Source organism: Microcaecilia unicolor, chromosome 11 (genome assembly GCF_901765095.1).
Source record: "Microcaecilia unicolor chromosome 11, aMicUni1.1, whole genome shotgun sequence".
NCBI classification, from domain to species: Eukaryota; Metazoa; Chordata; class Amphibia; order Gymnophiona; family Siphonopidae; genus Microcaecilia; species Microcaecilia unicolor.
The window spans coordinates 201,452,847-201,466,771 of record NC_044041.1 but is presented as its reverse complement, the minus strand read 5'-3'; the positions used below and the strand labels follow the sequence as shown (position 1 = coordinate 201,466,771).

The 13,925-nt window shown below is 44.3% G+C and overlaps 1 protein-coding gene across 1 annotated transcript; it reads right to left on the bottom strand.

The window, feature by feature from the left end:
• Positions 1 to 113: 113 nt before the first annotated feature.
• Positions 114 to 13,127, bottom strand: MRPS15 (mitochondrial ribosomal protein S15). The gene is made up of 8 exons (XM_030218489.1): positions 12,941 to 13,127; positions 11,241 to 11,300; positions 9,622 to 9,697; positions 8,093 to 8,141; positions 7,857 to 7,941; positions 4,518 to 4,576; positions 2,329 to 2,520; positions 114 to 328 (listed from the first exon to the last, which is right to left on the bottom strand). The coding sequence occupies exons 1-8, from the start codon at positions 13,053 to 13,055 to the stop codon at positions 206 to 208; spliced, it is 759 nt and encodes a 252-aa protein (XP_030074349.1). The 5' UTR covers positions 13,056 to 13,127; the 3' UTR covers positions 114 to 205.
• Between the last annotated feature and the right edge of the window lie 798 nt (positions 13,128 to 13,925).

Below are 13,925 nucleotides of genomic sequence, written 5' to 3'. Positions count from 1 at the left end.
AGAGCTCGGTGGTGTGTGTGTGTGTGTGTGAGAGAGTCAAGCTTACACTGCTGTTGTGAGATGATTGTCACACACAAAAAAATAAATAAATAAAAGGCAGTAAACTACACAGGTTATGATTTTGTTAGATAAAAACAATAATTTATTGATTATTGAAGAAATTGCTTTCCTTTTGTAGTTTCAAGAGACAGAGCCTTAGAATATTTCATTGCACAGCTTCACTGTTTGCCAGCGGTTTCTCTGTAGGAATCGTTCCTGCTCTTGCTTCTGCTGCTACCCTTTCCTCCCTTCTCTTAGCGATTTTTAGCTTCTGTACTTCATTAAAAACCTGACAGAAAAAAACAAACAAAAAAAACAACAGATAGCTGTAGTAAATTGAAACAAATCTGAGAAAATATTTCTTCACTCAACATGTAATTAAACTCCAGAATTCCTTGCTAGAGAATGTAGTAAAAGCAGTTAGATTACCAGGGTTTAAAAAAGGACTGGATGGCTTCCTAAAGGAGAAGTCCACAGACCATTATTAAAATGGATTTGGGGAAAACCCACAGCTTATTTGTAAGGTAAGCCACATAAAATGTATTGTACTGTTTTTGGATCTTGCCAGGTACTTGTGACCTGGATTGGCCACTGTTGGAAACAGGATGCTGGGCTTGATGGACCTTCGTTCTGTCCCAGTATGGCAATACTTATGTATAATTTTTGTGTTTTATGCCCCTGTCCAAAATTCTTCAATCTTGGGTTTGGATCACAGTGTTCTTGATTCTCGATTCATGAGTTCAGACAAATTTACAGGATGAAAGGAAAAATCCAAAGATATATTTAAAAAAATCTCATTATTGCTGTGAAGTAAAGCTTTATGACACGTGGAGGGTAATTTTGTAACAGGGCAGCTACCAAAAAGTGCTACTTAAAGAAACTTAAATGCAGTATTTTTCTTTATATAAAAACCAGAACAAAACAGTAGTTTAAGTGGCTGATAATAATGCAGCTTAATTCAAGGTGTGATCACTCACAGCAGTCCTGGAGATTCTGCCCTATCTCCACCCATGCATATACAACAGTGAAGCACACTCCATGCACATTTTAAGCTGCTTGGTATTTTGTAAGATGTCACGTATGCACGTTAAGTAGCCACTAAAATTACCACCATTTCTGCAAGTTCTCAGAGCCTAAAACCAGTGACTTTTTTATAAATAATGACCCTCTCATGTCTAGAAGGTTCTTGTCTTTCCTCCTACTTGGACAAAACACATTTCTCAAATCTCTCTCAAGAATAAAGTGGTCAAAGTCCCAGTCAGGATCATCCTTGGCAGAAAGAGGAGATGCAGGACAATATCCCCAGTCTATCACAATAACCCTGAATTACTGGAATAGTCCTGCCGCAGACGTTCTGTTTGAGCACAGTAGCAGATACTCTGAAAGAAGAGCCCTCCCCTCCCCTCTGCAGACTCCAGCAGTGAGCCCTACACTGGTACATTCACCCCCAGAATCTCCTGGCTATTCCACCCCTCTCCTGATTTGCCTGAAGTGCAACCGATGCTCTGCTACCAAACTCCACCATTATGGAGCTCTGTTTCCACCACTACATCTCTCTGTGTTCAAAGCCTGGCTTTTCACACATGCATTTGGCCAGCTTCTCTTTCTGTCTCTCCTAATTTTCAGCCTACATCCCCTGACAACTTCATATGAAAGTTTGTCTGCAAACTGATTTCCCTCTGCCTCCTTCTCTCAACCTCTAACTTTGGCTTTCAGTTCCACGGACACTCTGCTTTGCGTGTATTTCAAAGGTGGTAAAACAAAGGGTTAAACTACACCACATACCCTCTGTTGGCAGCTGCATTCAGAGGTTTGCTGGGCTACAGAGACAGCGGGACAGTCCAGTGCTTAAATCCACAGTGACAGGAATATTTAAAGATTTAAGAGCTTTCAAATTCACTTTTCCCCTCAGAAATGCAGTTAACGTGTTCTGCATGCCAATCAGTTGTTCATTTTCTGTTGGAGGTGGTTTGTTGCAAGAGGTATTAAAGTGCCACTTGATTATATCACTATGTGGTTCTGGGTTGCTCCCTTCCAACGTCCTGAAAGGTTTTAGAAATTAGACCATGATGCAAGGATACACCATCGACAGCACGAGGACGATCTGTCCTGAGTATGTGCAGCCAGCCAGTATTCTGAAGGTAATTCTTGTACCTAAGTTTTGGTGACCTCTTTACAGAAAACACGTTAACGACCAGACCGTTGGCATATGTACATGTGCATGTAAATGACAGTATTCCAGTTATGTTTAACAGAATTACCCTCCATGTGTCCCGGCTCTGCTCCTACCTTGATACAGAGTGCCTTCTTTGCGATCCAGCGGCGAGTAGGTCTTCTGTGGTACTGCGAAGGGATTACGTACTCTATACCCAGCTGCTTACATACGTTCTCAAAAGCGTCGTAGCGGGTAAGACGCAAATACTTGAGCAGTTTATTCCGTCGGTCAATAGCCATCAGCATGATGCGTTTGTTGCTTTTATCCTGCAATGGGTTAAAATACTCATGTCATTTTCCTTGAGGCTAGGCGTGGTTATCGGTTCGATACTAGTGCCGAGCTAGATGCCCTTATTAGAATTACACAAAACCATTTCATGCACGGCATTTCTCTTATCTCGCCTCCTTTATCACTGAACTTGACTATGGCAGTTTCAGCCTTCTGCAGTGCCTGCTGCTTCCTGGCAGATTTTATCTAAGCTAAGCGAGGTCACGAGTGGTTCCTAATGAAAATGTCAAATCCACCAGATATAGCCATTTCTGTACAGCCAACTTTTGGTTGGAGAATTAGTCAGGCCAGCCGCTTCCTTACTGTAACAGCAAAAAGTAAGTCAGGGTTACCTATCAGTCGGCAGCTTTCACCCTGACTTGGACCTGGCAGTGCCTAACCACCACCTGAGGTGCTGGATCTGCAAGGTATCAAAGGATCCATACTGTTACCTATTTTGATTAAATATCTACCTCAGGCCTCTAGCTGAGCTGATTTGGTCAATGAATACACAGATGAACAGCCATTTTTACATATGAGTAAATAACACTGCCTGTTTAACAGACTGAACTCAAGAAAGCTCGAATTATATTTCAGTTAGCATGTTTTACGTTTAAAATTGTACATGGTCTAGCACCTATCTCAGAATTAATTCAGATTCCTTCTAGGACAAGCAAATATAGTACTAATTTATCCTTCTTTTAAGGGCATAAGGCTTAAAGGATTACCGGAATCTTCGTTTTCTTATAGAGCAGTGGAAGTTTGGAACACACTCCCTTGTTCAGTGAGATGTTTATTTTCATATGAATTATTTTGTAAGGTGCTTAAAACGTTTTTATTTCAGAAATTTTTATTGTAACATAGTAGATGACGGCAGAAAAAGACCTGTACGGTCCATCCAGTCTGCCCAACAAGATAACTCATATTTGCTACTTATTGTGTATACCCTACTTTGATTTGTACCTGTCCTCTTCAGGGCACAGACCGTATAAGTCTGCCCAGCACTATCCCCGCCTCCCAACCACCAGCCCCGCCTCCCAACCACCGGCTCTGGCACAGACCGTATAAGTCTGCCCAGCACTATCCCCGCCTCCCAACCACAAGCCCCGCCTCCCGATCTTGACTAAGCTCCTGAGGATCCATTGTAAAATATATCTTTATTGCTAACAGCTTAAACAATAGCATTGAACATCTCAGTGGAAGTACAGCAGGTAACAAATCAGCAACTATTCCAAACGTGTTCTTACTATCCGTCGTCATATTTTCCCCCCCACTTCCGCCCCACTATACCCGTATAGCCCCCTCTCTCTATATTAACGACGTCCCCCTCCCCTTCTCGTCCTTTAGACATTTTTTAATTGAATAATCTGTGATTAAATGGGAATTGCTAAGTCACTTATCTTTTGTAAACTGTTTTGGACCCTAATTTGGGGATACCATGGTATATAAGAGCCTTGATTAGATTAGATTAGCTCCTGTGGATGCCTAGTACAACTACAGGTCAAAAACCTTGGGATAAGCTGATTCCCCAAATCCAAGCAATCTCAGGAGTTTCCTCTATCACCTGTAGCAAACATACTCTCTCTCTTCCAGGACATCAAGATTTTTGTACTTTTTGTGCTGTAGAATTTATGGTCCTTTGTTTTCCTTTAGAATCAAGGAACATTCACCCTCATTTCTTAGCTGGTTTCAACGTTCCTGAAGAAGTTTCTCTACAGTGTTCTTACCAAAAAATTCCCATCAGGACCTGACTCTACCTTTTAAACTGATGTCTAAAAATCTGTGTCTCCTAAGAGTTTGGGCATTAATTTCCAAGGTTATTTAGTGCTTGATATACCGGCCATCATCTGAGCAGTTTAAAATAATTAGCAAATATAGGAAAGAAAAAAAAAAAGGTTATCACGGAGAGAGAGAAATTAGCGATAAGAGAAGCCCAAAACAAGAGGCCACCTCAAGGTGGCCTGGATGGCTCCTGCTGCATTTTGCATGGACCCACCTTGGGGTGCATTTGAATGTGTTCCTGGAAGTTGCGAATTTTGACAGTCAGCACAGCAACTGCAGAACAAAGAAGAAAATTAGCCACATAGCCCTTCATTCTATAATTAGTCACCTAAAGGTAGGCATCATTTGCAAGCCTACTTTTACAGAATACCATTTACGAAGGTAAGCGGCAGCTGCGCACTCTGAGCTACTCTATAATGTAGGCGCGCAACTTGCTTAGCAAGCCACGCTAAAAAGTGGCTGGTGGTAGTTTAATGCTCTCCGGCCACTTTTTAACGCGGATCTAAAATGACTTAAATTTCTATTTCTGCCATTAATGGCCACGTGGTAATTTGCAAATTAGTATGGGGCAGTTACTGCCCCCCTATTCATCAGGCAGTAAGGACTCATGCGCTACTTGTGCGTTAATTGGGCAATGCGCATGATTACCGCCAGGCATGCCCATTCCCTACCACCCCCACTGGAAAATAAAAATTTTCTACTGCAGGAAATGGTGTGTGGCAAAAGCAGAACTGCCGCAGGGTGCCTGGCGGTAGTGGTGTATTGCCGCACACTACCCCTACCATGCATTCATAAAAGGGTCCATTAGTGCATCAATGAAAAAGGGAGGATCACAGGGGAGGAGCATGGGCGAGCCACAATGTACGTCTAATAGTTATGTAAACTAACCCCTGAAGTCTATATAGCACACCTACAGATCCGCGCCGAAATCCAAGCGTATTCTATAACAACGAGCTTAACTTAATTGGCTTAACCAGCTAATCAGCGTTGATAACAGCTCTTAACAAGCAATAATGAGCACTAATTGGCAATAATTAGAATTTACATGCCTAACTCACTAAGCGTATTCTATAATGCAGCACGCCTAACTTCTAATGCGCGCAGGCAAAAAGGGGCATTTCGGGGGCGTTCTGAAATTTATGCGCGTAGTTATAGAATAAGGCCCAGTCCGCCTAAATCTATGCCCAGAATCACAAAGGAGCTGCAGTGGGAGAAAACCCACCCCCCCATACTTTTAATCGAAATGAAGCTATCCAAAAAGTCTAATTTTTTGCAGATGAATTCTTAGCTCAGTTCATGCACTTAAGGCAACTGTCAGTTTTATTCTGTTCACTTGCCACATCTTTCTTCTATTCACAGAAAATGGATCTCAGAATGTCAGATAGGCTGAACCGTGAAAGCCATTTTACACGAGTGTTGACTGCACCTGGGGCTTGTTTGGCTCAGCACACCTCCTGCCTACCAGTGATGTCCCCATCGCCTGCTCTTTCATATCCCAAGCCCCATGTGCTGTTGCAGATGTAACAGAAAGAGGAAATGAAAGCCAAGAAAAGGACCGCAGCATTTCTGCTACTTTCAGTAACCAAGAAGGGACAGTACCCAACCTGAGCAGGTTTCTCCTTTAAACAAAACTTGAGCATCAAATTGTGTTTATCTCAGCATTTTAAATTACCCCGTAACACATTTCTCAGGCTACCATTTTACATAGCCCTATGCAAAATAAGCAGCCAGGTTGCTGTCAAAAGTTTGCGTAGAGGTTAAGACAGTGGTTCCCACGCCTGGTCCAGGAGACACCCCAGCCAGCCAGTCAGGTTTTCAGGATATCCACAATGAATATTCATGAGAAAGATCTGCATGCAAATCTCTTATGAATAATCATTGTGGATATCCTACAAACTTGACTGGCTGGGGTGCCTCCAGGACCAAATTTGGGAACCACTGGGTTAAGAGATTTGCTTGAAGTCTCAAAGCGAATAGTAACATAGTAGATGACGGCAGAAAAAGACTTGCACGGTCCACCCAGTCTGCCCAACAAGATAAACTCATATGTGCCACTTTTTGTGTATACCTTACTTTGATTTGTACCTGTCTTTTTCAGGGCACAGACCTTGTAAGTCTGCCCAGCACCATCTCCACCTCCCAACCACCGGCTCTGGCACAGACCATATAAGTCTGCCCAGCACTATCCCCGCCTCCCAACCACCAGTCCCGCCTCCCACCACTGGCTCTGGCACAGACCGTATAAGTCTGCCCAGCACCATCCCCGCCTCCCAACCACCAGTCCCGCCTCCCACCACGGGCTCTGGCACAGAACGTATAAGTCTGCCCAGCACCATCTCCACCTCCCAACCACCGGCTCTGGCACAGACCGTATAAGTCTGCCCAGCACTATCCCCGCCTCCCAACCACCAGTCCCGCCTCCCACCACCGGCTCTGGCACAGACTGTATAAGTCTGCCCAGCACCATCCCCGCCTCCCAACCACCAGTCCCGCCTCCCACCACCGGCTCTGGCACAGACCGTATAAGTCTGCCCAGCACCATCCCCACCTCCCAACCACCAGTCCCGCCTCCCACCACGGGCTCTGGCACAGAACGTATAAGTCTGCCCAGCACCATCCCCATCTCCCAACCACCAGTCCCGCCTTCCACCACCGGCTCTGGCACAGACTGTATAAGTCTGCCCAGCACTATCCCCGCCTCCCAACCACCAGTCCCGCCTCCCACCACCGGCTTTGGCACAGACCGTATAAGTCTGCCCAGCACTATCCCCGCCTCCCAACACCAGCCCCACCTCCCACCACCGGCTCTGGCACAGACCGTATAAGTCTGCCCAGCACTATCCCTGCCTCCCAACCACCGGCTCTGGCACAGACCGTATAAGTCTGCCCAGCACTATCCCCGCCTCCCAACCACCAGTCCCGCCTCCCACCACTGGCTCTGGCACAGACCGTATAAGTCTGCCCAGCACCATCCCCGCCTTCCGCCACTGGCTCTGCCACCCAATCTCGGCTTAGCTCCTTAGGATCCATTCCTTCTGAACAGGATTCCTTTATGTTTATGTGCTGTAATCACTGTGCTAGCACTGCAGACCAAATAGGGTGGAAGAAATTACATTTACTACCTTTATGGATTCCGAGGGGGGGGGGGAGGGGGCAAAGAGCAAGAACTTATTCATAACACAAACTTCCATTTTTTGAGCCATAGGTAAGCTCAAACTAAAGAAGTCACGGAGGAAGACAAAGACACAAGCACTGTGAAGAAAGGGAATTTGGGGGTGGGGTAGAAATTGCACTGTTAACTGCAAAGGTGCTGCAGACTTAATGAAATGTATAAAAATGTGATCAACTGCCCTGCCATTCCATTAAAAGATCACAACAGTAATACTACAAATGTATCATCCATAACACAACAGTGCGATCTGCCGGACGTTACTACTTGGCAGGGAGAACAGAGTACTTCAGTCAGGGAAAAGTTCAAGAGTTGAAATACTGTCCAAAAGCTACAATGTTTGCAATCAAAACTAAGCAAAAAGGGCCGCCGGGCTCCACGTACTCTGAGATTCAGGAGAACCACTGTCATTTGGATTTCTCTTCACTTTATCCACCATCTGCTGAGTTTTTATTTTCACTTTTTCTTTCTGTAAGGAAGCACAAAGACCATGTTTCCCTCCTGAAAGCTGTACCACAGCCCTAATGTTAAAATACGTTACATGGCGCTGGGGATAAAGGGGTTCAAAGCAGTGGGACACAGCACAGGTGGGAATAGCTGAACTGATACAGTGAACTCACCTGATTTGCCATCTCCAGGGATAACAAGCGTCGAACCACATCGTCCACCCTGGGGAATTGAGGAGACACCATAAAATTCTCAAATACAGTGAATCCCTGTCCTAAACCTCACTTACAGGAAATCCCAATGGCTCCTGACCGTTTTTAATCGCTTGTCCAGAGCTAATCGGGTAACTAGATAGTGCCGTTAGATATACCCAATTAGCACCTAAGTTGGAACCGGCTGTTTTGTGGGCAGAGTTGGTACTTAGCTGATTCAACACTTGACTGCATAAGTTAACCAGGCAAACAAGACCACATAAAATACAGTCCTATCTTTATCTGGTTAAGTGATGAATATCGCACTTAATCGGATAAGTGTTATCTGGCTATGTATAACCAGATATTCAATTCCGGTGCCTTGACATGGCCTGGCATTGAATATCGACCCCCTGTTCTTAAAAGGGGGTAATTTTATCACGTATTTATAACATGTGGGCAAATGGGCTTTCTAAAATTGCACAGGTGAATGTGCATACAGATGAATGTGCATACAGGTGTATGAACATGCATGATTTTATGCTGTCTATATGTAGGGGCTACCAGAGATAACCATTTGGATGAAGCCGAGGCATTTTAATCAATACTGAGCAGGCAGCACTCAGCTGTTTTTTTTTTTTAATACTACTCTCAGCTAAATCAGACCTGAAAATTAAAAACAGGGCCAAGTCTGGGCACCTTCATCAAATATCTGGGTACAACTGGACATGTGCTGGCCGTAAGCACTTACGTGCCACCCAAATCTCAGACAGGATCTCTCAGGTCCCCATAATTCCTCAACTCTGTTCTCCACCCCCTACCCACGTTAGATCTTCACTCAATCTGATCCCCCTAAGACCCTTCCCTCTGCATCCAAGCCCCAGTCAGGTCTCGCTCCCCCCTCCCCCCAGGACTTTCCGCTCCTGTCTCATTAGCCCACGTTTTCAAAATGGCAGCACTGACTCATGGCTGTAGGAGTCGGCCTTCTAGATAAGCACAAAGAACGTGGGGACCTTATGTGGGCAGTAAGAGTTATTACAGACCATAACTTTTTATTTTCTGTTTGTAGCAGAACGCCAACCAATTTGTTTTTCAAGAATTGGAAACTTGGAATTTACTATCACTGATTGCATCTTGCAACATTAATTTAACACATAGCTTTGTAGTTCTGCTCCTCTTTCACAGGAGTTAGTTTTCCTGAATGCTTTCATTATTTACATCAAGATGCATAATAACTTTACAAACAATTGTTATAATGGTGTTTTTTGTGCTATGGGTCTCTGTGCACCAGGCTAGAGAGGATTTATCTTCTACAGCATCAGCAAAGCATCATTGTTTCATATTTTGGAGTCCTCAGTCCAAAACCCCCAGAACTCTGAAGGAAAGGAGAAACACCCTTGCTGAGATAAGGGTGGGGAAGTGGGAATGAAATCTATTTACTTTGAGCTGCTTTCTCTGAATTTCAGCCTGCCAGAGGCCCAGGTGTTAAATACATCATAGTATCCACTTACGTTTCCATCAACTGGACATTGGCATAATCTTTCTTCAACATGGTGGGAGGCAAATCAGCCAGCTGACTGACAAACTCTAAAATGCAAAATGTGTGCAACATCTATGAAAGAAGCTCAATAACATAATGCAGTAGAAAAACTTCAGTCTATGATTAAAATGTAGTTTGAAAGCTGCAGAAGAGGTTTGGCATAAACCACTGACTGCTATGAAATGGGGGTTCTGAAATCCTATAACATCCAGACAAAAAACAATTTATTTTACTTTACATATTTGGTCTAAGTTCATGACAGTTTGTTTACCTTTTGCCCTGCCCCCCTTTGGAATCTTTTATTCCCCACCCCCCAAATCCTTTTGGCCCCTATTTTAGAAGCTTTATTTATTTGTGTTCTGAGCATCTGAAAACCAGCATTTAGACATGCAATACTGCATGAACATCCAAATCCTGATTTTATAAAAGCTGGGATATGGACATCTAAAAATGCAGTACATCCATAAGCCAAGGGGGCATGGTCTGGGCAGGACTAAAGAAGGGCCAAAACATGGGCGTACCAGAAGAGGAAGGTATGTCTAAGTTAAAAAATGAAAAAAAGATGGACGTTGATATTTAGACTTACATAGTAGATGACGTCAGAAAAAGACATGCATGGTCTATCCAGTCTGCCCAACAAGATAAACTCATATGTGCTACTTTTTGTGTATACCTGACCTTGATTTGTACCTGCTATTTTCAGGGCACAGACCGTAGAAGTCTGCCCAGCACTAGCCCCGCCTCCCACCACTGGCTCCACCACCCAATCAGCATGTCCAGGTTACAGAAAACCACTCTGAGGCCCTTTTTACTGCAGTGGATAAAAAGGCCAAAAAATGAAATGGCCATTCGGTAAGTTCGCATTTACCGTGTGGCCATACAGAGGGGGGGGGGGGCGCACTTACCACCACCCTCTGAGATGGTGGTAAAGGCTCCTGCGCTAACCCAGCAGTAACTGCTGCCTGATCACCACCAAGTAACTCCGTGCAGAAATATTTTTCAAATATTTCTGCTAACACCGATCTGACGAAGAAGGGCAACCTTCGAAAGCTAATCAAGAAATGTATTAAGTTATGTCCAATAAAACAGGTATCATCTTATTTTCTTTTCCATGTTTTATTTTGTTTGATTTCTATTGCTAACACCGGAAATTCTGTGTGGTGGAACTACTGTGGATGCTTGCATTGGGCCGGTGGTAGCACTGGATTGCCACATGGTAAGCCTGCGGTGGGCTTACTGCTGCTTAGCAAAAGGCCCCTAAATGCTAATTAGCCCATAGGCAGAAAACGGGCTTCTTAGAATTTAGAATGCACTAATCATTAAAGTACCTTAATAAAAAGGAACCCTTAGTCTGTTGGGGAGGTAAGAAAAATAATTAAACAAACCATTATTAATCAGCTAGATTTGCACCGTATATCCCTGAGAGCGATCATCAAGGAATGGATCTATAACTTGGGATCCTGCCAGGTACCTGTGACCTAGATTGGCCACTGTTGGAGGCAGGATCCTGGCTTTTATGTTCTTAAGGCAATTTCATAGCGAACTCAAATACTGGAACTTATAAAAACTAAACTATAATTCTTCCCTTACCTTGCTTCTTTTTTGCACGCGGAGCATAATTCCTGGCTGTCTGCACAAGAAGTCTGTTTCCTTAAAAAAGAACCGGGGGGGGGGGGGGCGGAGGAGGAGGAGAAAATAAAAATCAGGAACACTGGCATCAATATGTGCAGTTTTGAAGGAAGCATTCCTTTAGGACGAGAAAGGGGATGTTAACTCCCAAACGCTAGTCAAGAGATGTATTGAGTTAGTCCAATAATACATAAAAACAAAAACATGTAACCCCCCCCCCCCCCTCAAAAAAAAATGTTTAATTTTATTTCTGTACATTCTAGTGAACTAATATAGAAATAAACGATCTGTTCACCTATAAGACCTAGATCTGTTGTCTGACACATATTATGTCTTTTTTTTTCTTCTCTTAAATATACTTTGGTCTGCTTATCTAGTGCACAGTTCTAAACTGTTTTCAAAATTTGGAAATTAACCCCCCCCCACCCCCACACACATCATAATGCCCCTCACATGTGACAATATTATAGCCAGAGCTGAAAAGTTATCAGTAGGATTTTTAATTGATTTCAATGAGTAGAATAGTATAATGCTTTCAAAATACATGTTCAAAACCAAGGACGTGTCAAAAAATCTCCCTCCTGAACTGAGTAATTTGGCAGTTCTATCCTAGTGTGGGCCGCATGTCTGACAAGCAATGGCATTTCATGTTCCCAGTTATTATTATTTATTGCATTTGTATCCCACATTTTCCCACCTTTTTTGCGGGCTCAGTGTGGCTTACAATACATTATGAATAATGGAAATACAATTTGTTACAATTCAGGTTATGGATTACATTGTGAAGGGTAGGCGAGATGAAGTCAAAATCGTTAAGGAATAAATTAATTGAAAGGAAAAATGGGAGAAATGAGACATTGGAAGGAGAGAACGGGAAATTAAGGGGTGCTATATGAAGCATATGGTATACATTTTTCTGTGAGTAAAGGTATGAGTGTGGTGAGATTAGGGGATTGTGAATTCATAAGTGGATGTATTACTGAACAGTACGTGTGAGCCAGGGGCGTATCTGCGTGGAGCCACAGGGGCCTGGGCCCCCGCAGATTTCACCCTGGACCCCCCTACTACAGACCCTCTCCCCTCCCCCTCCCGCCACCAACCCGTCGCCGATCTTTGCTGGCGGGGGACCCCAAGCCCCCGCCAGCCGAAGTCCTCTCTTCCGTGCAGGATGCAAGTTTCAACGCTTCCTGTTCTTCTGAGTCTGACGTCCTGCACGTACAACGTGCAGAACGTCAGACTCAGAATTTGGAATTCAGTCTGACGTCCTGCGTGTTGTACGTGCAGGACGTCAGACTCAGAAGAACAGGAAGCGTTGAAACTTGCAGCGGCGCAGCCTGCATGGAAGAGAGGACCTCGGCTGGCGGGGGGTTGGGGTCCCCCGCCAGCAAAGGTAAGTGACAGCAGCGGGGGAGGGTGTCGGCTAAAATGTGCCCCCTCCCTCTGGCTCTGGCCCCCCCTACCGCCCGAGTCCAGATACGCCCCTGGTGTGAGCTTTATGTGTTTTGGTTCTTTTCGTAAAGTTCCCATGCCTCTGTTCCGTTCTTTGGGGGGGGGGGGCACAAAGATCCCGGGTCTTACACTAAGCCCCCTGGACCAGGACCGGCAACTTCCCCCGGTGCATTGTGGGACCGGTAGTCCCCTGCGCAAACCAAACTCTTTACCTGCGCGCTCCTCAGCTCGCTGCTTCAGGGGCGGCGCCGCTCCCAGGCCGCAGAGAGCCGAGCCCGGAGCCCCTCGGCTAAGAGCGGCGATCAGCCCTCTCCGAACCAGCAACATCTTCCCCGCTTCACAATGCAGCCGCCGCCGCCATCTTGGGAATGACGTCACGCCCCAGGAAACCAATGGAGAAGCGCTTCCGACGCCCTTTTAGAATGTCATCACTGAGCAGACCAATGAGGGAAGCACTTTCCATTACGTCACCAACAGGGGACCAGTGAAGGGAGTCCTTTGGGCGCTTAAGGAGATTGAATGAATGACAAAGAAATGGCCTTGAAGGCATCCAAAAACAAATAAAGTGAGAAGCAAACAACACAGTTTATACCCAATTGTTCAAGCCTTAGGTTTTAAAAAGCAATACCATGTGCATGTAAGGTCTGGATAAACGAATAAAACCATCAAAGTTTTAAGCAAATGCCCCAAATGTATAATACTTTGCTAGCAATAATGAAACTGATGGAATGTTGCATAGCAGGTAGCCAATAGATTTATTTTCCACTGAAAATAGGTAACTTTGTGTGAACTTACATCCAAACAGACTTTAAGTAGAAATAAATATATACAACACAACTGGCACATTTGGACTGACTTCAGACTAATGCAAGAAGGTAGCATTTCCCTCATTATACAATGCATCTCTTTAAAATAGTAGTAATAAAGAAAAAAAAAAATCAAGTTCATTTTTATAATATACCACTGCATTCAACAAAACAAAAGGAGCAAGTTCCCACATATCATTTTTCTCTTTTGATCTAGGCACAAAACAACCTTGTCAGTATTGAGCACCTGATTCTTAGAACATGATCTCTTTTGGTGGCCCTTTACTAGCTGAAAAAATCTCAGCACCAATAGAACGCCTGCTAGGGTGTCCCTATAACCAGCCCCTGGAAATGACACAATGATTATAATTTAGAAATAATTACTACTCTA